The following is a 21,257-nucleotide window of genomic DNA, read 5'->3' as shown; positions in this document are numbered from 1 at the left end:
GGATCAAAGGTAACCAAAGTAAGCCCATGAGGGGGGAAACAAACACAGGGAACCAACACAGGTACGGACACAGACAAACTGACAAGGACACAGGGAAACAACGAGACTTATATACACAAGGGAATGGGCAACAGGTGACACCAATTAGGACAATCACTAAAGGAGGGAAACCAGACAAAGACAGGAACTAGAAAAAGACCAGATACACTAGGGTTATGACAAAATAAAACAGAGAATACACAACCAAAACTCAAATACACAAAACAATCCAAATGTCAACAAAAAAATTTCTATACAAGATATAATCCAAAGAGGGAAATATTCCAGGTCATTTCATGTTTCATATTCATCTCCATTATCATGTCTGCTGTTCTAATACTTCTGTCCAGACTGAATTATTTCATCAAGTATTAGATGGGTTGTCATCCAATTTTGCACAGACATTCATGGTCCCCAGATGATGAATCCAGCTGACTTTGGTTAACCTCTGACTTTTCTTTGTCTTATGGTTTTGAGTGAAAGCCTCAACAACTATTGCCATGAAACTTAACACATTTTATGTCTCTTTGTTCGCTAATTATTTGAGTCTGACATACTTGTGTATGTTTTGATGTTGCTGCCTTGTGGTGCAGGCAAACTTGTGTTGTGTGCTGAGTGGGATGTGTTGATTGTACAGTGTTAAGCAGAAGGTGATAAACATGGGGCGAGTTGTGGTTTGGCCGATGATTATATCTTTTCTCTTTACAGCTATCATTCTGTGTACCTCACCCAGTGTTTTTATATCTTTTTAATGAAGCTTTTTGTTGAGTCCTAATTGGCCCAGTTAATTGGCCTCTCTGGGCTCCTTTGCTGTCCCCACAGAGCAGACAGACTCAGACACACTGTGTTAACTAAATCAGACTTTTAATTCAGACGGGGACAATACAAAGACCTTACAGCTTCATTGTCAGACTGCAGGTATCATACAGTATACCCCCTTTGACATTGTGTGTATGGTCTATAAATACTGACAACAGGCCCACTGACATTCTAGCACACACAGGATGAAATATTTAGCAGGATAATGAATATTTCAGTGGCAGGTGCGTAGTTTCGAGGGAAAGATTAATATCATTGCAGCCAGACTACTACATATACACCCATGGGGAGGGAGAAATAAGACAGTGAAAGCATTGTTTCTCCTCACTGTTTCTGTTTCTCACAGTCGAACACTGAACCTCTCTTTTTTTTCCCATCACTGTTAACAACCTTCTGTCCCCAGCATCCACTCACAGCTGTCCTTGTCCCCAAGCATGATTTTCAAGGACCATCCCCCCTTCGATTTCCCTCCTTGCCTTTCCATGACGGCTGGGTTTGTATAAAACTCATGTCTTGCATTGGCAACAATGGAGGGTATTAGCCGGTGTATGTGCTGATGGGCTCTCCACCTGAATGGTCCATTGTGTCTCAAGGCACAAACAGCTGCTGAGCTCAGACCTCTGCTGTTGTGTAAAGGCCCACTGACAGCGGAACAACAAGCTTCTGCAGACTGTTTTAGTGACTGTGAATAAGTTATATGTTGAAGGAATGAAAAAAACATGAAGTAAAAGTACACTCACTGGTATGATTCAGCTGGTTTATCTCATTCATGTTCATATTTTTTTTTCCTTGGCGGGTAAAAGAAGAAGACATTTGCTAATCTTCTCCAGGTTGATTGAGCTCATTAACAGTTAAGAGGACACAGCTGTTGCGAGCAAAACTGATTTATCATCTTTCTGAACTGAAATTAGTTGCTATTCATTGCTGTGTGTGTCTTTAGTGTGACTGACATGAGGATTTATCTGTCTTGTGTCATTAGAAGATACTGAAGCCTAAATTTGCTGTTTTTTTTTTTTTATCTCAAAAAGTATGGATTATTCTTCAGTATTCTCTAAGATGCATAATTTTCCCCCTCATTTGACGATTTCTTTCCCTCTTTCACCCCGCCTTTATCTCCAGTTGATCTCCGTGGTACCCGCCACCTCCTCACTTCCCAGCATTCCTTGCCTGGGATCCCTGTGGCCTTGAAACAATCCATTGACCTGCGTACATCCATGGACGGGAAATACAAGGAGATTGCCGAAGTCAGTACTCAGTGATTGTGCTCATCTACTAACCTAATACTTTAAACTTATTTGTGGCTTTTGTAATGTTGTGTACTCTGTGTGTGTGTGTTCTGTGTGAAGGAGCTGTTCTCCCGCAGCCTGGCAGAGAGTGAGATGCGCAGTGCACCCTATGAATTTCCTGAGGATAGCCCCATCGAACAGCTGGAGGAGAGACGTCAACGCCTTGAGCGGCAGATCAGCCAAGATGTCAAGTAAGTGAGTGGAAAGAAAGAGGTATGTGATTAATATACAAAACACATGTGACTGCGTTTGCAGTCAGACTCCGCTTTGATGATCCTGAAGTCAGCTCTGCCCTCAGGTTTGAACCTGACATCCTTCTGCGAGCCAAACAGGAGTTCATGAAGACTGACAGTGCCACTGATCTCGAGTGAGTGTGTCCCCTGGCTACAGTCAACAGTCATCTCATTATCCACCGAATGTATATCTTAAACTACCAGAACAGACTGTTTAAAAGTTATTTATTCATTGATCTATCATTAGATATATGAAGGAGCAGAGCCAAGCTCCTGACCTGCAGGAGAGAGAGCTTGTCCCAGAGAGGGAGTACCAGAGAGTCACTATTTCTGGAGAGGAAAAATGTGGGGTAAGTCAGAGTGGTCACCGCAATAACACCGAAAGAATCAGAAAAGCAAAGTATAAGTATTTCATACAGAATTAACACCTCGTCTCTCAAAAAGACACCTTCTATTGTTTTTTTCTCTTTGTTTCCATCAAGGTTCCCTTCACAGATCTGTTGGATGCCGCCAAATGTGTGGTGAAGGCTCTGTTCATTAGACAGAAGTACATGGGTCTGTCGCTGCAGAGCTTCTGCAGGACCACTTCTCGTTACCTGCAGGAGCTGAGTGAGAGACCCCTAGACCTGGATATTTATGAGGAGGAGATCCCAGAGACCACAGAGACAGCAGGTATATTCACATGTGCGCACCTACAGCACCACACTAACACCTTCATGTACTGTAAGCTCAAAAACTAAACAACAAATTAGCAACTAAACTAACAAATAGGAGGTCCTAATTTGTCCTGAAGAGATTAGTCAGCTATTATGATAATTGAATCTTTGTGACAAAAAGATTAATTTAGTCTATTTACTTACAAATTTGCCTCAAAGACTTTTACAATCTATACAGCATAAGAAAGAGTGCAACAGAGGAGGGATCCGTGTTCCAAGGTGGACAGACATAAAGATGTTATGTGACAGAGAGAAACAAAAATAAAACAGATGGTTCAAAATAATTATCCTCATATTAACATAAAATGCTCTGCTTACTCAAAAACAATTAGTAATCTGTTGTTAATATCACAACAAGTCACGTCCAGTGTCATGTGCAATACTCTCACATTAAGACATAACCGGGCACACCCACAGATTTCACAATCCATCTGTTACACACCCCTGAACAGGCTGTCACCACGTGCGGGCTGTTAAAATCAGACAGTCGTTGTATATGCGTTGCCACCTCATTCAAAGCCGTGACACAGTGCGACATTCTGTCTCCTCTCAGATGCCACGGTGCACCCACCTGTTTCTGAAACGCACCCGTACGAGAACCAGGACCCTGCCAGCATGCCCCCTGACATGGGCTACGGCTGCAAGATGGTGCATGGTGTCATGCATGTGTACACAACAAGGAGCACTATGGAAAAGTGAGATGTTTGTGATGAATCACCTGTAGCACGCATGCTTTATCTCATATTCCTCAGTGTGGTAGGATGCGTGTCTGTTTTTAGACTCAGTTCACACATTTTTTTGGCAGCAAAGAGTCTTCTGCTTAAGTTTTTTTTATGTTGCTAACAGGAGCACAGAGCTGGACCTGCCATATCCAGACCTTCAGGAGTACATCGCTGACATGAATGTCATGATGGCCCTCATTATCAACGGCCCAGTGTGAGTTCAAGTGTATACCATTCAAATGGTTGACCGCCAGGCATTTTTGTCATCTGTGTCCTGTGTGAACCATCTTGTAAAGACAAAAAAACTGCAGTAAAATAGGGAAGCTAATTTTCAGAATGTCTCAGAAAGCACAAACTATTAGTTTGTTTTGTTTCCCATTGCCACAGAAAGTCCTTCTGCTACCGTCGTCTACAGTATCTCAGCTCCAAGTTCCAGATGCACATCCTGCTGAATGAGATGAAAGAGCTAGCAGCACAGAAGAAAGTCCCACATCGAGACTTTTACAATATCCGTAAGGTGAACTTGAGAGCTGTTTCTACTTTTCCCAATCAAAATTGTTTATTGTGATCTAGGACCAGGCTCCAATATGTCATTTTTGTTTGTCTGTACAGGTTGACACACATATCCACGCCTCGTCCTGTATGAACCAGAAGCATCTTCTGCGTTTCATTAAAAGGGCCATGAAGAAGTATCCTAAGGAGATTGTTCACGTGGAAAGAGGCAAGGGTCAGACGCTCATGGAGGTGTTTGAGAGCATGAACCTGACGGCCTTTGACCTGAGTGTGGACACCCTGGACATGCACGCAGTAAGTGGCGCCCATGAAGGATAGATAAAGAGTTAATCATCTTAGAAAAGCTGCCTGGTAGTACCGCCATGTTGAAATGACAATGATTCAACTAGACAGCAGCTTCTCTTCAAATAGGAGATGTGACTTAATGTTTCAACTTTTTTTTTTTTTTTGCAGGACCGTAACACTTTCCATCGATTTGATAAGTTCAATGCCAAATACAATCCTATCGGCGAGTCCATCCTGAGAGAGATCTTCATCAAAACAGACAACCACATCGAGGGGAAATACTTTGGTCACATCATTAAGGTGCTCACTGAATGCATAAACAATCCCTTGCACCTTTAAAACTGCCAGTGCTGCTGACGACTGCAGAATGACTGCATGGTGGGGCACTGGCGCTCTCTGCTGACTGTTTGTGTCACTGCTTTTCAGGAGGTGATGGCTGACCTGGAGGAGAGCAAGTACCAGAACGTGGAGCTCAGGCTGTCGATCTACGGGCGCTCCAGAGACGAGTGGGACAAACTGGCCAAGTGGGCCGTCAAACATCAGGTCTACTCCAACAACGTGCGCTGGCTTGTGCAAGTGCCACGACTCTTGTGAGTAAATCCAGTGGACAGCTACTAAATACATTTACTCAACTACTGTACTTATGTACAATATTTAACATACTTATAGTTTAGTTGAGTATTATCTTTTTATGCCACTTTATATGTCCACACTGCTGGGAAATACTGACGTTTTTACTCCCCTACATTTGCCGTATTTGACAGCTATTGTTGCTGCACATTTCAATTTCAAATATAAAGCATACAGTGGCTTTATAAATTAAAAATTATAGATATAACATACTCTTTCACTCAAACTACACAGTAGAATGTCCATCTCTGATTTACCCTTGATCAGTTTTACAGATGGCTACATCAGCCTGTGAGCAGTTTGTAAATACAGGAGTAAAAGAAGCACTACAAATGTAATATTTCATCAGTACTTCCACAATTATTCCACCACTGATTTCGTGATACGTATTTATTCTGTCTTTAAAGTGACGTCTACCACACGAAGAAACAACTGTGCAACTTCCAAGAGATGCTGGAGAATATCTTCATGCCTCTGTTTGAGGTTACAGTCAACCCTGGCAGCCATCCAGAGCTGCACCTCTTCCTTCAGCATGTACAAACACTTTCCTGTACAAACACTTTAATCTGTCGCATTTATTGTGGTCAGCTGACAGAGAGCTTCATGGATCTGTTCTTGGTCCCTCACACAGGTTGTGGGTTTTGACAGTGTGGATGATGAGTCGAAACCAGAGCAACATATCTTCAACCTGGACAGTCCACTGCCAGTCAACTGGACAGAGGAGGACAACCCACCCTATTCCTACTACCTCTACTATATGTATGCAAACATGACTGTGCTGAATCACCTGCGCAGGTATGTAACCACACCTCAGTTCAACAGGCTGCCATAATCCTCTTTTTGTTAAGGCCAACGGTCTCTGAGTGTATGCTTCTGGTGTTTATAACAAACACAGTGAAACAGTCATTTAGTGTTAGGGTCAGCTAACCCTCACACTAACCCAGTGCAGTTACAGTTGCAATACAATTTCATACTTTAACATCAGGGTTTTTAAATTGTTTTTTCTGTTTTTTCAGCTACAATTCATGATACATAAAAAAAAACAACAAACATTATTACATACACTCTTATGCTTAGGGAGTCATTCACCGGGGAACAACAGCGGATGTTCATTTATGCCTGAGTGCTGAAATATCAAGCCACACAACGCTGAAACTCAGTTTTACCTCCCTTACAGCTGTTGAAGTCCCCCCTCCTGGTAATTGTGTGCCTTTTCTCTCCAGGCAGCGGGGGTTTCACACGTTTGTCCTACGTCCTCATTGCGGGGAGGCGGGGCCAATCCATCACCTGGTGTCTGGGTTCATGTTGTCAGAGAACATCTCTCACGGGCTGCTGCTCAGGAAGGTGTGACCTCAGTATCACAAATCTGCCCATTTCACTCACACACACAGAGAGAGAGAGAGAGAGAGGGGGGGGGGGGAGTTTAGCCTTCCAAAAGTTTGTGAGGAAACGATGCATTTAAGAAAAGTGCCAGTGCTCATCTAGATCATCTGGTTTATGTTTTTGTAGCCGAATCGCATTTTAATCATAACATTGCTTCCTGAAATGCTCAGATATACTTGTGGTTGATTCCTTGTTTACTACTACAGCACACAACATTATGCCTTGTGTCCCTTCAGGCTCCTGTGCTGCAGTATCTGTACTACTTGGCTCAGATAGGCATCGCCATGTCCCCTCTCAGCAATAACAGCCTATTCCTCAGCTACCATCGCAACCCTCTGCCAGAGTACCTGTCTAGAGGCCTCATGGTCTCTCTGTCCACAGACGACCCTCTGCAGTTCCACTTCACCAAGGTCAGTGCACGCAGCCAATTAAACATTGTAAATACGTTGTTAATCCTTTCAATTTTGAAAATAAGAAATATGGTGTAAGTGGACCTGTTGAGCTGGACACTCAATAGGTCCTTTAACTTGAAGGATTAGAGCACTGAATGTCAGTTCACAATGCATGTTTTTAAATCAAAGAGTAAAAGATTTTCTCACACAGAATTTTTTTCTTTTTTTTGCTCTGTGTAGGAGCCCTTGATGGAGGAGTACAGCATTGCTGCTCAGGTGTGGAAGCTGAGTTCTTGTGACATGTGTGAGCTGGCCAGAAACAGTGTGCTGATGAGCGGATTCTCTCACAAGGTATCAATTATCCTTACAGCACAATGCACATTATCCAGTTTTATTGTCTATGACTGTACCACTCACTCCTCAGTATGTGGCTCCAGACAGTTTAATTTAACTCTGACTCCTCTTCCGGATCAGGTAAAGAGCTACTGGCTTGGTCCAAACTACATCAAGGAGGGACAGGAGGGTAATGACATCAGACGCACCAACGTTCCCGACATCCGCGTGGCGTACCGTTACGAGACCATGTGTGAGGAGCTGAATTTAATCACACAGGCCATTCGCACAGACGAGCTGGAGACCATCGAGGAGGAGGGCAGTCTGTGCATGGGATCTGTGCAGGCAGACAAGTGAACATGCAGCACAACACAAAACAAAATTCTCACTACATTCCCTGTTTTCACATCAGGAACTTTGTAAAGATTTGCATATCAACATATCACGCCTGTGAAAAGAGAAAAGCTTTGTTATAAGACTGTGAGAGTTGCTACCATGGCAATATGACAGAGGACCTACAATCTTTGTACCCAAGGTGGTTACTTCTTTTTTCTTGAAGTCTTTCTTTTCTTTGTTTCATTTCTTTGTTTAGTTTGTCATGGTGATTTCACAATGTCTCTTGATCTATTTATTTTTAAAAATATTATATTTTTAGTGGTTTGCAACCACATTTTGTCAGAGGTTTTGAACAAAGCCTGCATTTCCTTTAGTAAGCCTTGAATGATATTGACATTATTCAGCCCATTAATAAAACTTATACACTGGATACAAACACTGACCGACTGAAGTAAGAAGACAATTGGAAAGTTAAAAGGCTACATCCAGGGCTGTGGCTAACACTGAGAACACTGAGGTCATGTTTGTGCTACCTTTACAGGCAAATCTGGGTTTTTTGTGACCTTAGGACATTCTACATTTGAAAACTTAATAATGGATTGACAACCCAACCCAGAGGAATTTCTTTGAAAGAACTTCAAACTTGCAAATATAATTGAACAGCTGAGTAAATAAAGTGTGAACAATTCAAATAATGAAATAACATTTGTTGGGTGTGATGCATGTGATGCGAAAACCTAGGCTTACAGACTATCCCTAGTCAAGTTAAACTAGTGTTTCGGGTCAAATCAGGAACACTACATAAATCTTTGTTTGGTACGGTTGACATTTTCTACTGTAATCATTCACAGGACAATACCTCATGCTGTATAACTGGCAGAAAGCTTCACATCTTCTGTATTTCCCTTACTGGAAATGATATTAACAACATATTTTCCACTGCTGCTCCTTGTGATATTCTTGCTGGGTTTTTTTTTTTTTACAGTCTTTACAGTGATTAAGTAGGATTGCATGAAGGCACGTCAATACTTGTTTTCTGGTGTGCAGTAATGCTATTCCTTTGTAGCATTCTATTGTACTAACTCTTATTTTGTGACAGTGTTTCTACAGACAGTCTGAACTTTACACACAAATATTTAAAATACGTACATTTCTGAGTCATAGTCCAGTGAATCATGCATGATGATCCGTTTCAGAGAACTGAAAGTGGACTAACTTGACAACCCTTTCTTAAACTCCACCCTTCAGTTTGGGTCCTGATGTTTTAGTAGGGCTACTTGTTGCTATTCAAAGCATTACATGCCCCCCCTCCCAGAGAATTATATGTGTTGTTTGTGAAATATTATTTAATGAAATTTGTGTCTATGAAAAAAATAAATGTTGTTCACAATGGAGTGTTTCTGTCCCTCCAGTTTGAACATTTCAGACAAGGAATAAATGCCTTCTGAAACTGCAAGATACAAAAGTGATAAAGACAAAAATAAGGTCTGTTTGAGGTTCAGCAGCTGATCATAAGTAGCGGTTTTGTAGAAATATGTGTGAGTGAGTATGAGAAGTGAGACAAAGACTTCATTGTGTGGTGTGCCCATGTTCAGCTCATTACTCTCCAATAATGTGGGTCAAAGGGAGTAGGAAATTCAACACAAAATTCAGACTGATCACAGTCATACCATTTTTTTTCCAGAATTAAAGAACTGAGGGCTGTATTAATGGCACACACAAACACTATTACAGTATGCACACATTATATGACTGTATATTTGTGCTAAAACAGTCTGCCAGTTGATTAGTTGATTGACTGAAAAATAACAGATGATAATTTGATGTTTCAATCATGTGTCATGTGGAAATGCACATTCATTTTCCAAAAACAGGTTCATTTCATTTTTCAGAATTAGCAAGACTGGATAGGCAATTTTAGCTTATTTTAGGGTCAAATGTTTTTTGTTTGTTTTTTTTTGTTAGTTTGTTTTTTGCACATTACTCACTACAAAATCAAAAAGTGATGAAACAAAACAAAAATAGCCCACATTTATGGTGCGCAACACTGCGCTGAACTCAAGGTCCACGTATCACTGGGTTACACACCCTTGGTGTGTTATGGATGACAAAAGGTGCTACGGATGGATGGATGGATGACAAAAATATGCTGAGCCAACATCTGCTGATGAAGATCGCTGGAAATGGCTGAAAGACCAACCTTGAGTTGGTCTTGTTTTACTCGCTTCTGAAGTCAAAATGAACTTTGACAAACACTCTCTCAAACTCTTTTGTGTGCAGGTTACAGTAAACCCTGCATACATTCTTGTTTTATCTTGCAGTACAGTTGTTACAGCCAGGCGCCTACAGGATAGATACCGGAGGCTTAGCTGCCTGCCGCAAGTTTTGATTCACAGTCACACAGCGTGCAAAGTAATAACAAAAGAGCCGGTCCGGGCCGGCTCACTCCTCCGCTGGCCTGTCTTCTCACAGTCTGCAGAGAGAGAGAGAGAGAGAGAGAGAGAGAGAGAGAGAGAGACAGAGATAGAGAGAGAGAGAGAGAGAGAGAGAGAGAGAGAGAGAGAGAGAGAGAGAGAGAGACCAGTATACCTCTCCCTCGCCCCCCGCCCCTCCGACCAGTGTTTTGCAGAAGCTGGTGTAGACGCGGTCAGCAACATTTGGTCTCCGACCGTGTTTCAAAAATGACAATGAAACTGGCTTACTGGGACATTCGCGGGGTAAGTTCAGACGTCTTCATTGTTGGTGACCTAAGTAGCTCCTGTCGTTTGCAGCGGCGTGTCTGTTAACGGTTGCCGCTGCGTTTCAAACTGCGTGTGTCCACTGTTTGCAAGTTTTACTGCAAAACTTTAGTGTGTTTCTATGTACATCATAACTAATGGCTGAGCCTTGCCCGGTGAAACCGTTATATAACTTCGAAACAACCGGCGCGGCCCCGGGCGCACGTGCTCCATACGTAATCTTTTAATTACAGACGTGTAGGGGCGACGTCAGCGTTAGAATCAGATATATTCCGTACGTTAGCGAACGTTTGCGGAGATGTTCGCTAACGTGTCCGGTGTTGACTTAACATTTTCGGATGTTTCACACAGTTAGAGCTCCTCTCTGTGGTTGAGCAGTGCCGGTCGAAAATGTCTGAGAAAAAAAAAACGTCTGAAATTTCATTTGAAAACATCTTAAACATGTTTCCTTTAGGCAGTAATGTTACTTCTGAAATAACTTCTAGAAAAGTTAACAGGTGGACCTTTTACATATATCTATTTTTAATTAGTAAATTCATCAATCATTTTTGCATCATTTTGTTCAGGTTGTGTTTAATCGATTAATTATAATATTAGAAATTATTGTTACAGCTGAGTGACAAAATTAGTGCACAAAAAATTATGTATTTAATTATGTATTTAAAATTGTCTCATTATCTGGAAATTATAAATGGGAAGGGATAAAAAAAAGTGTGTATCTTCTTTGCCCACATCTATGTGTAAACCTCAGAACTCAGATGTGTTGAGCAAAAACTTAAAAATCCACCATCTTCTCTCCCATCTGATTTTTGTGCACTTATGCAGCTCGCCCAGCCGATCCGCCTGCTGTTGGAGTACACCGGCACCAACTACGAGAACAAGTTTTATGTCTGTGGTGAAGGTAACTTGCCTGTTCAACTAACAGATGAACCGCTGTCATAATTTTAACTAAAGAAGTGGTGCTAGTGTTCACACAACATACAAATTTATTCATGTACTCTATTTTTCTCTCACACAGCTCCAAACTATGACAAGAGCTGCTGGTTCGATGAAAAGGAAAAACTTGGAATAGACTTTTCCAATGTAAGTGAGTTGCAACCTTTGAAAGAGTAAAATAAAGCAGGCCGGTTTAAATTATCTACTAATCATGATATTGTAATTAACCTTTCACCATAGCTGCCGTACTTGGAGGATGGAGACAGGAAGATAGTGCAGAGCAATGCTATTATGAGGTACATTGCTCGTAAGCACAATTTGTGTAAGTATTGTGTGTCTATTGTACATATGAATATTTTTTTAAGTTTCATGTCAGTTTTTATTTATTCACTGTCAAGATTATAAACTGAGAGAGACACTTTTTTTTCCAAATGGTGGATATCTTATTCCCTGAGTGTCTCCCTAACATCTGATCTGATAACAGGCGGAGAGACTGAGGATGAGAAGGTCCGTGTGGACATCTTGGAGAACCAGGCCATGGACTTCAGAAATGGCTTTGTGAGGCTGTGCTACACTGACTTTGTGAGTGCTCCATTAAAAGTGACTGAAGTAACACTGAATATGTCATTTTACACCTTTGACTCTACTAATGCCGTCTTTGACATTAGGACAAGATGAAGCCAGGGTACCTTGAGATGCTGCCATGCGTCCTGAAGCAGTTCTCAAATTTCTTGGGAGACAGGAAGTGGTTTGCTGGTGACAAGGTATTTCACCTGTCAGACATTCTTATGCTAGACCCAGTCAAATTTGTAAAACTGCAGGAATATGTATTTTGTGCTACTTTGGGCTAGAGTGCCATAACAAGGTGAAAATCACACTTTTGGCATATTACAAGGTTGATATGCAAACTTGTTAGCTGACAGTTGCCTGTGTACACACCCAGCAGTCACAAAGCAACATTATCATTCATCTGGACTCATCTGTTATTCGCTGCTAGGTGCCCCACTATGTTCACTAGCTAGTTGATATTTTAACAATGAGCTTATTCAGGTTATAAAGCCTAGTGGAGCTGAGAGTGAACAGCAGAGTTTGGTGATAATTCTCTGGCTTCTTCACGATTCACAGTACATGTAGCCCTTTGCACTTAAAACTATTGATCAGTGCAGGTTTGTCTGTACTGTGCCCATACTGTGTACAGTGGTTCAATATTGTATATAAAGCTCACACTGTGTATATTGTCATTTTGTTTAGTATTTATTTTCTATAGTAAATCTTATCTTGAGTCTTTATATATTTGATTTTTTGTATATTCTGGGTGCCTGAATCTGTCTCTCTGCTGCTGTGACAATTTCCCCATTGTGGGACTAATAAAGGTGTATCCTATCTTATCTTATCTCACTTTCAACATGTGTCGCTAATATAACATTTCTTTATAACAGATCACTTTTGTGGACTTCATTTTGTACGAGCTGTTGGATCAACACAGGATGTTTCATCCTACGTGCCTGGATGACTTCAAGAACCTCCGTGATCTCTTAGACCGTTTTGAGGTGAGAGCTCTCAGTTGTTTGTTTGTCATATACGAACAGCACATCCTACACTTACCACTGACAGCTGCTGTCAGGAATAGAAAAAATAGAAAGTCCTGCACTGTAGCTGCGTTCTTTGTTTTTCTTGCTCTGTGTTGTTGTGACCGTCTTATTTTGAAATCTGTAGGTAAAGCATGTATATGTGGAGGAGCTTATGTGTTAGTTTTTTAATGATTTAACATAATATCCTATCATCCTCAAAGGCTCAGGAGAGGATTGCTGCATACATGAAGTCTGACAGATTCATGAAGACTCCGGTCAACAACAAGATGGCCAAATGGGGGAACAAGTAAAGAGTAAAATACAACACATTGATGCCTTAGACTAGAAACAATTAAAATAATGCTTGCAAGTGCAGCTGACTCAATAACCATAAATTCAGAACTAGAGAAAAGTTAGTCTGGACCATTTGTCTTTTCATAAGCTGTTAACTTTTTGGGTGTGTTGGATTCATGATCTTTAAGCATCTTACAGTCTCCCGGATATTTACACGAATCAAGTTTTGTCAAAAGAAAACCAAGTTTGTACTTTAATTTAGAAACTTTAATTTGACTTAAAGCACTTCCTTTCTTGTTACATTTGAAAAATAAATTGTTTTGACTGATTAAAGTAAATCTTGTATTGACTGTTTCTGTCTGAATTTCAACTTTACTTCCTGTACAATAAATTACATCTTAAGAAACATTAATTAAAATAAAATATAACATGAGTATAAGTTAATGCAGCTGAAGATAATGTAATGTATTTTAGATGTATATACTAAACACACAAAACATGGCTCACCAAAGTTATTAAGAGAAGAATGGTGTTTTAAATGTCTACATACATTTGATTTTTATGATCAGGAAAACTATACACAGTTTATTTGAAATGACTAGAAGTACAAGAAATTACAGTTAATTAAAATGTTGCTAGTCATACACAAGTTTTATTCGCTAAAAGCACTTTCACTTGAATGACGATGCAGTATTTGATGCGGTTTCATTCATGCTGAAAGTTGCCATCCACACAAGATAATTTCTGATGTAAAGGGATGAATTTTGACCCCATTAATTCCAGATGTTGAAAAAGAAACTGAGGGAGCAGTGAGGCATGTTGTTAGTAGCGGCCGTTGTACAGGCCTGATGGTTCACTGGCAAGCTGCAGGGAACAAGATGAAAATTTACTGATGTGGATGCAATGTGTATTTATTAGTGTATCATATGACATAATACTTACTGCAATGGCTGATTTAATGGCCTGAAGCTGGAAGAAGACCTTGCCACCTTCCTCTGGACACACCGTCCTTATCTCGTCCTTGGCCATCCCCAGAAGGAGTTCACCTGTCAGCACCCCGAGGCTGGTCACAGTGCTGTTCATGTAAAGGCGTGAAACATAGAATATCACACTTCATCCTGCAATACAAGCTTGATTTACAGTACAGACATCTTAAAATTCCCAGTCACTCTGTGGATCATTTCACTCACATTTTGGAGAAACCTTTGTACTGCAGCCAGGCTTTCACCTCTGCAGGTGTGGAGGACATGTCTAGAGTGACTGGGCCACGAGTCTCCCGCTGTGTGTGAAGGGAATAAAATGTTATTTGTGAAGTCTGTTAAGTAGTTTACTCAGCGGAGCTGCCTGTCACTTAGCTTACCGGTAGATCTTCCATGGGCCCGGTGCTCTTCACTGGCTCCAAAACATTCTGAGGAATGTTACCTTCCTCATTGCGGGAATTACGAACAAGCCACCATTGCTTGGATTTTTGAATCACCTGTAAAAAAGACCAAAGGAACACAAACATTTCAAGCACCTAAATGATAATACTGACAGCTATGATTGTGACTGTGGCAAAAATACAAACAGATATGTGAATATTTAAATGGAAATAAGGGTCTATTCAGAATAGTGTACTTTATCAGTATAGTATGTGAAGATTTAAACAGCCTGGATGTTGGCTGGACTTGGCTGCAAGTTCCAATGTACATTGGAGCATTCAGCATTAAAAGCTTCTGTGTTTAGTTCTGATGGTGACAGTAATATCAACAGAAAAAACATCCGTTTATATTTTTACTAATTTGAAAATGGCCTATATTTGTACAACTGGTGGACGTACACTGACACAATGGTCAGAAAGGCTGGAAAGCTGTTTTTTGTAATTAGCGTTGACGCTGCCCGAGAACAAGCAAATGTCAAGTGGATCTTTAAACAATGTCTTAACACTGAGCGTATATGAGCAATTTTAATTTAAGACAGGACAATTGGTTTGCATGGCAGATCAGTTTCCAAGCACATACAGCAAACTGCTCCAATCATCTATGATATAAAAAAATAATAAGGTTTCCAGTGGTCACTATGATCTTACCATAAGTTTTATTTATATTTACAAGCAGCCTTTGCACTGTGTTTGACATTACAAGACTAATACCTGTATTTCGGGGTAATAAGGTCATTGTTTCATGTTCTTCATCTCACCTGAACCACATCACCCTTCATAATACTCAGCTCTTGGCTGTTTCTGGCCATGAAGTTGTACATGGCCCGCATGTACAGGGGCGCCTTGCTGGACCTGAAACAGCAGCAGACGCACACTTAGTGACAGCGATGAATATCACTGGAATAAAGCCCAGTGAATGAGTTTCTGATTCAAGACATATTTGCTGTAAATGTGATCATAAAGCCATATTTACTGCGGTGTAATAATACTCACTGTGTTGGTGAACGCCATGAAGTGTTGGTCACAGGCTGTAAAAGGCACGAACAAACAGAATAATTGTGACCATTACACATGGTCTTAAGTTTAACTTGCAGAAACCCTGAAAGGTGAGGAATTGTGTGAGTACCTCTTCAGGCTGCAATTGCATTGCCCTGGATGAGTAGCTCTGGCTCTCATTTATTTGTCCATTAGGTCGGCCAGGTGGGAAGTGCTGGCTGTTGCTCACTGGACTGTTGTTAGAAGGGAGTGGGGAGGGGATGCGTGAGGGGGGAGGTGGCTGCCAGCCATCGTAGAATTTAGGGATGTAAGGTCGGACATCACTGTCCTGCCATCTAGACCTGTGAAGGGACAGGAGGGCAGGAAACTGTCAGCTAAATAAAAAACAGAAAGGATCTACCTAATGCTGAACTGACCTTTTGTAGAACTAACCGTCAAAACAACTTGACTTTTTGATGCATTCCTTGTAGAATCTGGTACACTTTCATCTGTTAATGGTGTATTTGAGCTAAAAAAAAACATGGCGAATGCAAACCACAAACTGAAAAAAATTGAGTGTTGCAGTGTTAGGAGTGTGATAACAAAATGTTTTTATAGTCTTTCTAATGTGTCCACCATTTAAAAAAGTGAAAGCAATAGTCAGACATTTTAAGGAAATACACTTATTTCCTCTTAATATAATAATAAATCGTTTACTAATGCTGTATAGAACCATTTGAAGCTCTTTATTACTTAATATCAGCTTTTGAGTCGCCAGGTAGTGAAAAATCCCTTTGATTGATGTCAGTAAGATGTTAAAGGGTAAATGTATTTTGGTCCAGATTTTCAGCAGGTCTTAGGTAAGTGGTAAAACAGTCCTTTGGAGTGGCCATCCTGAAGAACTATACATATAAAAACACAAACCAAGTGTCCTGCTGGAGGAGCACGAGCCAAAGGGATTTTTCACAATGGCTCTTAATGGCAGATCAATAAAGTATTAGTCCGTTAATCATTAATCAATTGAATTAACATATCCAACACAGTATTTCATTGTTGCCTAATGCCAAACGATCTGCCATTTTTCCATAACGCATGGATGCAGCATTAACTCTGACCTATTTTTAACATATCAGCAAAAAGACTCACCATGCTCTGAGTTAGGGTGTGGCAGGGCAGGTATAGTTGCACTAACGTCAGAGGGATGTATAGGGGAAGGTAACACGCTGTATTGCGTAAGTGTGTGAGGACTGTAAAGGCCAGCCTACCTGGGGACATTCCAGGAGTCTCCCAGAGACCTCCATAGCTGGTCCTCCTCTGTGCTGACAACCTGACTGAGCAGCCGCAGGGCCGCCTCTGTCAGCAGGGGAGAGAGCACAGTGGGAGGCAGGTCCACAGGATACTGAGGCACAATCTGTGGGAAAATGAAGGAAGTATTTACTCTCACAACTAAGAGAGCGCCACAATTGTGGTGAAGAAAAACACAAACACATTTAACACAAATAAAAGCAGCTTTGAATTCAGCCAGTCAAAAATAAACTTTAGGTTGTAAGAGCTCACCATGCCTAAAATACTGAAGAAGATGTGGACATAGTCCTGAGCACTGGGGTTGGCCAGTGAGCCGTCCAGCTGGCCCTGTGTAAGGAGAAAGAGCATTTCAGTCACAGCCCAGTGCTTTGTTCTGAAATCTTTGAGTCAACACATCAGGGCATTATCTAACTTTGTTACAAAATCACCATGTGCACCAAGTTATCTATAGAAACGTTTAAAGATTTGAAAACAAGTTTACCAACAGATTGAATCCATATTTGATTTTCTGAAGACAGGAGATGTATTCCTCCCAAGGCGGCAGACTGTGAGCTGGTTCTGAAAGAGATATACAATCAAGATAAATACAGTACTCTGTACTGTTTATGTACAGTCTATGTTCTGTACCTTTAGGAGGTTATTTTCCACTGATTACTTTTGATTTACTTTTTACTTATATGTGCCTGTGGAGGGATAAACTGGGAAAGGATATTACCATTTTTCTTTGTTTTTTTCTTCTTAAACACAATTTTCTTATTGCTCTTGTTCTTTTGCGGTGAAGGTGCATTTGCTGCAGCAGACACTTTGTCCATGAAGATCTCCAAATCATTTAGAACATGGTTTAAAATCTCCTGTAGAAAGGAGAACAGAAAAACAAGACATAAAACATATTCAGCAGCATGTAGGATCTTACTTAAAAACTACTACATATGAGCACGAGTTTTCCTTGTGACGATAAAGGTGATTATACCATGTTCATGATAATTTATTACTCATACAATCTACTAGCTATAACTTATGTTAAGAGATGAGGCAGCACTGACCGTGTTCCTCTCTGTGTCTGTTTGCTCAGGAGAGACCTCTGGGCTACGCTGTAATTCACGAAGATCAGGATGGTGCACCATTTCTTCCTGTGGCGTGTAGCTCCGTGGGGGAGGAACACTCTCTAATCGGAAATAAAAAAAGAAACAAGTTCGTAGGTAAATATTGATGTGACTGCACTTCAGGAGGATGTTGACACAGCATTGACGTACTGGACAGAGTTTATTACTGAACCCAGTTTATTTGCACAGAACACATCCATGAACTGTTTTGAGGAAATTAAAAAAGTCAGTTGTTGGTAAGCACCACTGTTAGAACTTAAGGTAGTTTTTCTTCTCTGATTAAAGATATTTTTCATATGTTTTCAACGTACCTGGTTCTTTGTTGCCCCACTGTGGGGGTGGGTGATCTGGTGGTGGCGGGGTCATCTCTCGCTGCACAGGACGAGGCGCAGGCTGCCGCAAATTTCCTGGAGCTTGTTGCCCAACAATATTTTCAAGATTTTTCCTGAAAACATCAACAGACAGCAGTTAATGAATTTTCTACCTATGCGCTTCCTCTGCTTTCTCATAAATGTGGAAAGATTTTTTTTTTCTTTGTTTAGACTTTATTCTTGTGACGTGGCACTGTACCAGATGTCAGGCTGGTTTCTACGTGGTTCCACATCACCACCTCCTCTCTGGGTTACTTTATCCAGATCACCCTTGATGAGCTCCGCCTGGTAACACAGATACGATTTAAATCAAACTCTTTTGTGACACAAACAAAACACAGCAACATCCATGCTGTTATGAAATACAGATAAAGGTTCCAGAAAACAGTTGTCTGTGCTTTCAGAGATTGCACTCCTCAACATGACTAACACATCCTCCCTTCTCTGGAGGTTGTCAAGAGGCCAAAGTTAAGTTCACTGATGGTTTTAGTGAGATGGGACTCACCCCAGTCTCCTCACACTGGAACATGAAGACCTGAGGGGCGTGTTTGCTGCGGTCTTGCACAGTTATTGTCAGCAGAGAGTTGTAGGCGCAGCTGTCCAACACAGCTTTGGTTTTCGTGATGCTACTCAAAGGCAGCGCCTCCAGCTCTGTCTTTAAAAATCAGATTGTAAAAGGGTAAAGATTGGGACAACAGGTTAATGAAAAGTGAATGTGAGAACACACAGTTCACACAAATCAATGTGCAAAGTATCAACATACAGAAAAAAGCGGAGCAAGGAGCCTTGTGAAACTGTGAACAAATGTAGATGTAATCCATACTGAATAAAAATGCAAAAATACAAATGCAGAGGAAATAAAAAAAATAATAATAAAAACTTTCGTCAGGAGTTCAAAATTTTTACGCATCACATCGAAGCAGAACATTCTTTTTAAGACTTACAGTCATGTTAAATCACAGTTAAAACTGTTGTGCTTGTGTAATAATGCTTGTGTAATGGTCAGGGACTGTTTTTCTTAATTCAATCAAAATGATATTTTTGACATTAGTGTGCTTTCAGCGTTGTGGCTGAAACAATTTCCTGTTGCAACCAGACAAAGGAAGGCCCATGAATAAATTTGTTTTCCCAGTTTAATGTGGAAGAACTTGGCAGAGCCCTGACCTCAGCGCCTCAAACACCTTTGGGATGAACTGAACAGTGTCTATTTCATCAATGCTTCTGAGGCTGGGTGGGAACAAATCCCTGCAGGCAGTTTCCAAAGTGTTGTGAAAGTCTTCACAGAAGAGTGCTGGTTGTTAAAGCCGCATATTGATGTTGATAGTATTGTAACGTGCCCTCTGAGATCAAATCTTGTAAGGCTTCTTAAACCATTCTTTTAGGAATTACTACCAACCTTGGTCTCAATGTCATTGAGCAGTAGATATCCTCTCTGAATCTCCATGATCATCTCCTGGGGCCACAGACGACCTTTGGTATCCAGCCTCTTGAGCTTGGCCACACAGTCGTCAACTGTCTTCACCGCTTGGCCGTCCAGCTCAAAGGTGAACAGGTGCTGTGGAGTCAGAGTTGAGGGTCATGAATGGGAAATGCTAAAGGTATTAGTATGTATTAGTAATGTATTAGCATGTCTCCATGCTATTGCTGATTTTAAATTTACCTCCACTCTGACATGAAAGTTGTCAGGATCTCTGTTCAGCGACTCAGAGTACTCTTTTCTCTGATCTGATGTAAAAAAAAAAAAAAAAAAGTTTCATTTAAAAATCTCTTGGAAATGTCCCCACAAAAAGTCAAATGTTATTATACCGACAAATGTGTGTTATTTTGTTTTATGTCTTAACATACTGTATATGGATTTTCCACTGGGTCTGGACATGCCGTTTCTCTGCAGTGGAGCACCCTTCAGGTCATCTTGTTGGAAAGGCCGCCTCTGCTGCGGGAGGTCGTCCTGCAAAAAACCCCTGAAGAACAATAAAAGGTAACTTATCAGACAGGAGAAGTGGGGCGCATTCATGGGCCGCCACCGGTCTGGGCAGCTTATATGACAATAAAACCATCATCGTCACCAGCACAGCGACCTGAAGATAACTCATTCACCATCCACAGCTCAAATGAGCTGCACAGTTACCATAACACAGTAGTGTTCTATCACCAAAAGGGTGTGAACAGGTGTGTGGAGTGTTGTAAAGATCTCAATTTTAGTGCTCAAATGGTTTAACCAATGCAACACCAGTGACAGTGAACCTGAAGATGAGGTTTTACTGACCTTGGGGAATAGGAGAAGGGGCCAGTGTTTCCATACATTTTCAAACAACAGCGTCTTTTTTTTTTTTTTTTTTTTTTTCCTTTTGGAAGAGTTAAAACTTCAGACTGTAGAATTGAAGAAACTCTTGGAAGCCACCCCAACCTGTAAGAAAAAAAATGTTTCTCAGCCAGTGTGACACAATACGAGTTGTCCTGTTTTATATTTAACCAGGATAGGTGGTTGCATAGATACACTGTTCACATAACACACAAAGGATTTGCTCAGCCAGTTTTTTTCTGACCGCTTACAACAAAACTGTCACTTTTTTTTAATGATAGAATAACAGACTCTTTCTTTTGCAAATTACAACTTGAACCAATAAGCATTCAAATTAAAAAACGACTTCAGGGCTGCTACAGCTGCTTTGTGTGGCATGACCAGTATATTTGGGTGGCTAGTGTTGGTAAACTTCAGCGAGCTTACGCAATTGAACTTAACATTATTCAATTCAGTTTTCTAACTGTGCTACTGTAAGACCACACTTTACAATTTGTCATTATCTCATGATTGTCACTTCGTCACTTGTTTGCACTTGTCACTGCAAAAGCTACA

The 21,257-nt window shown here is 40.8% G+C and overlaps 3 protein-coding genes across 4 annotated transcripts; 2 read left to right on the top strand and 1 right to left on the bottom strand.

Annotated features, from left to right (window-relative positions):
• The first annotated feature begins 1,980 nt into the window (after window positions 1-1,980).
• Window positions 1,981-8,994, top strand: ampd2b (adenosine monophosphate deaminase 2b). Of its 2 annotated transcripts, none has more exons than XM_041053072.1 (17): window positions 1,981-2,102; window positions 2,205-2,335; window positions 2,443-2,511; window positions 2,625-2,727; window positions 2,860-3,049; window positions 3,647-3,788; window positions 3,940-4,029; window positions 4,203-4,332; window positions 4,428-4,622; window positions 4,782-4,913; window positions 5,040-5,203; window positions 5,651-5,777; window positions 5,875-6,038; window positions 6,467-6,587; window positions 6,863-7,036; window positions 7,259-7,369; window positions 7,493-8,994. In XM_041053072.1, exons 1-17 carry the CDS (start codon window positions 2,073-2,075, stop codon window positions 7,706-7,708), a joined length of 2,289 nt encoding a protein of 762 aa, XP_040909006.1. In that variant the 5' UTR covers window positions 1,981-2,072; the 3' UTR covers window positions 7,709-8,994. The 2 variants fall into 2 exon arrangements, with proteins under 2 accessions (XP_040909006.1, XP_040909015.1); XM_041053081.1 differs by having other exon boundaries at window positions 2,005-2,102; window positions 3,943-4,029.
• A 1,231-nt stretch (window positions 8,995-10,225) lies between these two features.
• On the top strand, window positions 10,226-13,564 carry LOC121200256 (glutathione S-transferase Mu 4-like). Its single transcript, XM_041065425.1, has 8 exons — window positions 10,226-10,404; window positions 11,251-11,326; window positions 11,444-11,508; window positions 11,602-11,683; window positions 11,846-11,943; window positions 12,030-12,125; window positions 12,801-12,911; window positions 13,154-13,564. Exons 1-8 carry the CDS (start codon window positions 10,369-10,371, stop codon window positions 13,241-13,243), a joined length of 654 nt encoding a protein of 217 aa, XP_040921359.1. The 5' UTR covers window positions 10,226-10,368; the 3' UTR covers window positions 13,244-13,564.
• eps8l3b (EPS8-like 3b) lies at window positions 13,538-20,858 on the bottom strand. The gene is made up of 19 exons (XM_041065413.1): window positions 20,667-20,858; window positions 20,246-20,361; window positions 20,061-20,125; window positions 19,797-19,955; window positions 18,906-19,055; window positions 18,600-18,685; window positions 18,341-18,474; window positions 17,970-18,091; window positions 17,642-17,777; window positions 17,408-17,484; window positions 17,179-17,253; window positions 16,887-17,032; window positions 15,773-15,983; window positions 15,640-15,674; window positions 15,405-15,498; window positions 14,587-14,703; window positions 14,417-14,505; window positions 14,169-14,301; window positions 13,538-14,090 (listed from the first exon to the last, which is right to left on the bottom strand). The coding sequence occupies exons 1-19, from the start codon at window positions 20,702-20,704 to the stop codon at window positions 14,049-14,051; spliced, it is 2,025 nt and encodes a 674-aa protein (XP_040921347.1). The 5' UTR covers window positions 20,705-20,858; the 3' UTR covers window positions 13,538-14,048.
• Window positions 20,859-21,257: the final 399 nt, after the last annotated feature.

The sequence above is a fragment of the Toxotes jaculatrix genome, chromosome 2, assembly GCF_017976425.1.
Source record: "Toxotes jaculatrix isolate fToxJac2 chromosome 2, fToxJac2.pri, whole genome shotgun sequence".
NCBI classification, from domain to species: Eukaryota; Metazoa; Chordata; class Actinopteri; family Toxotidae; genus Toxotes; species Toxotes jaculatrix.
Note: the sequence above shows the minus strand (reverse complement) of the source record. Positions and strands in the feature narration are given on the sequence as shown.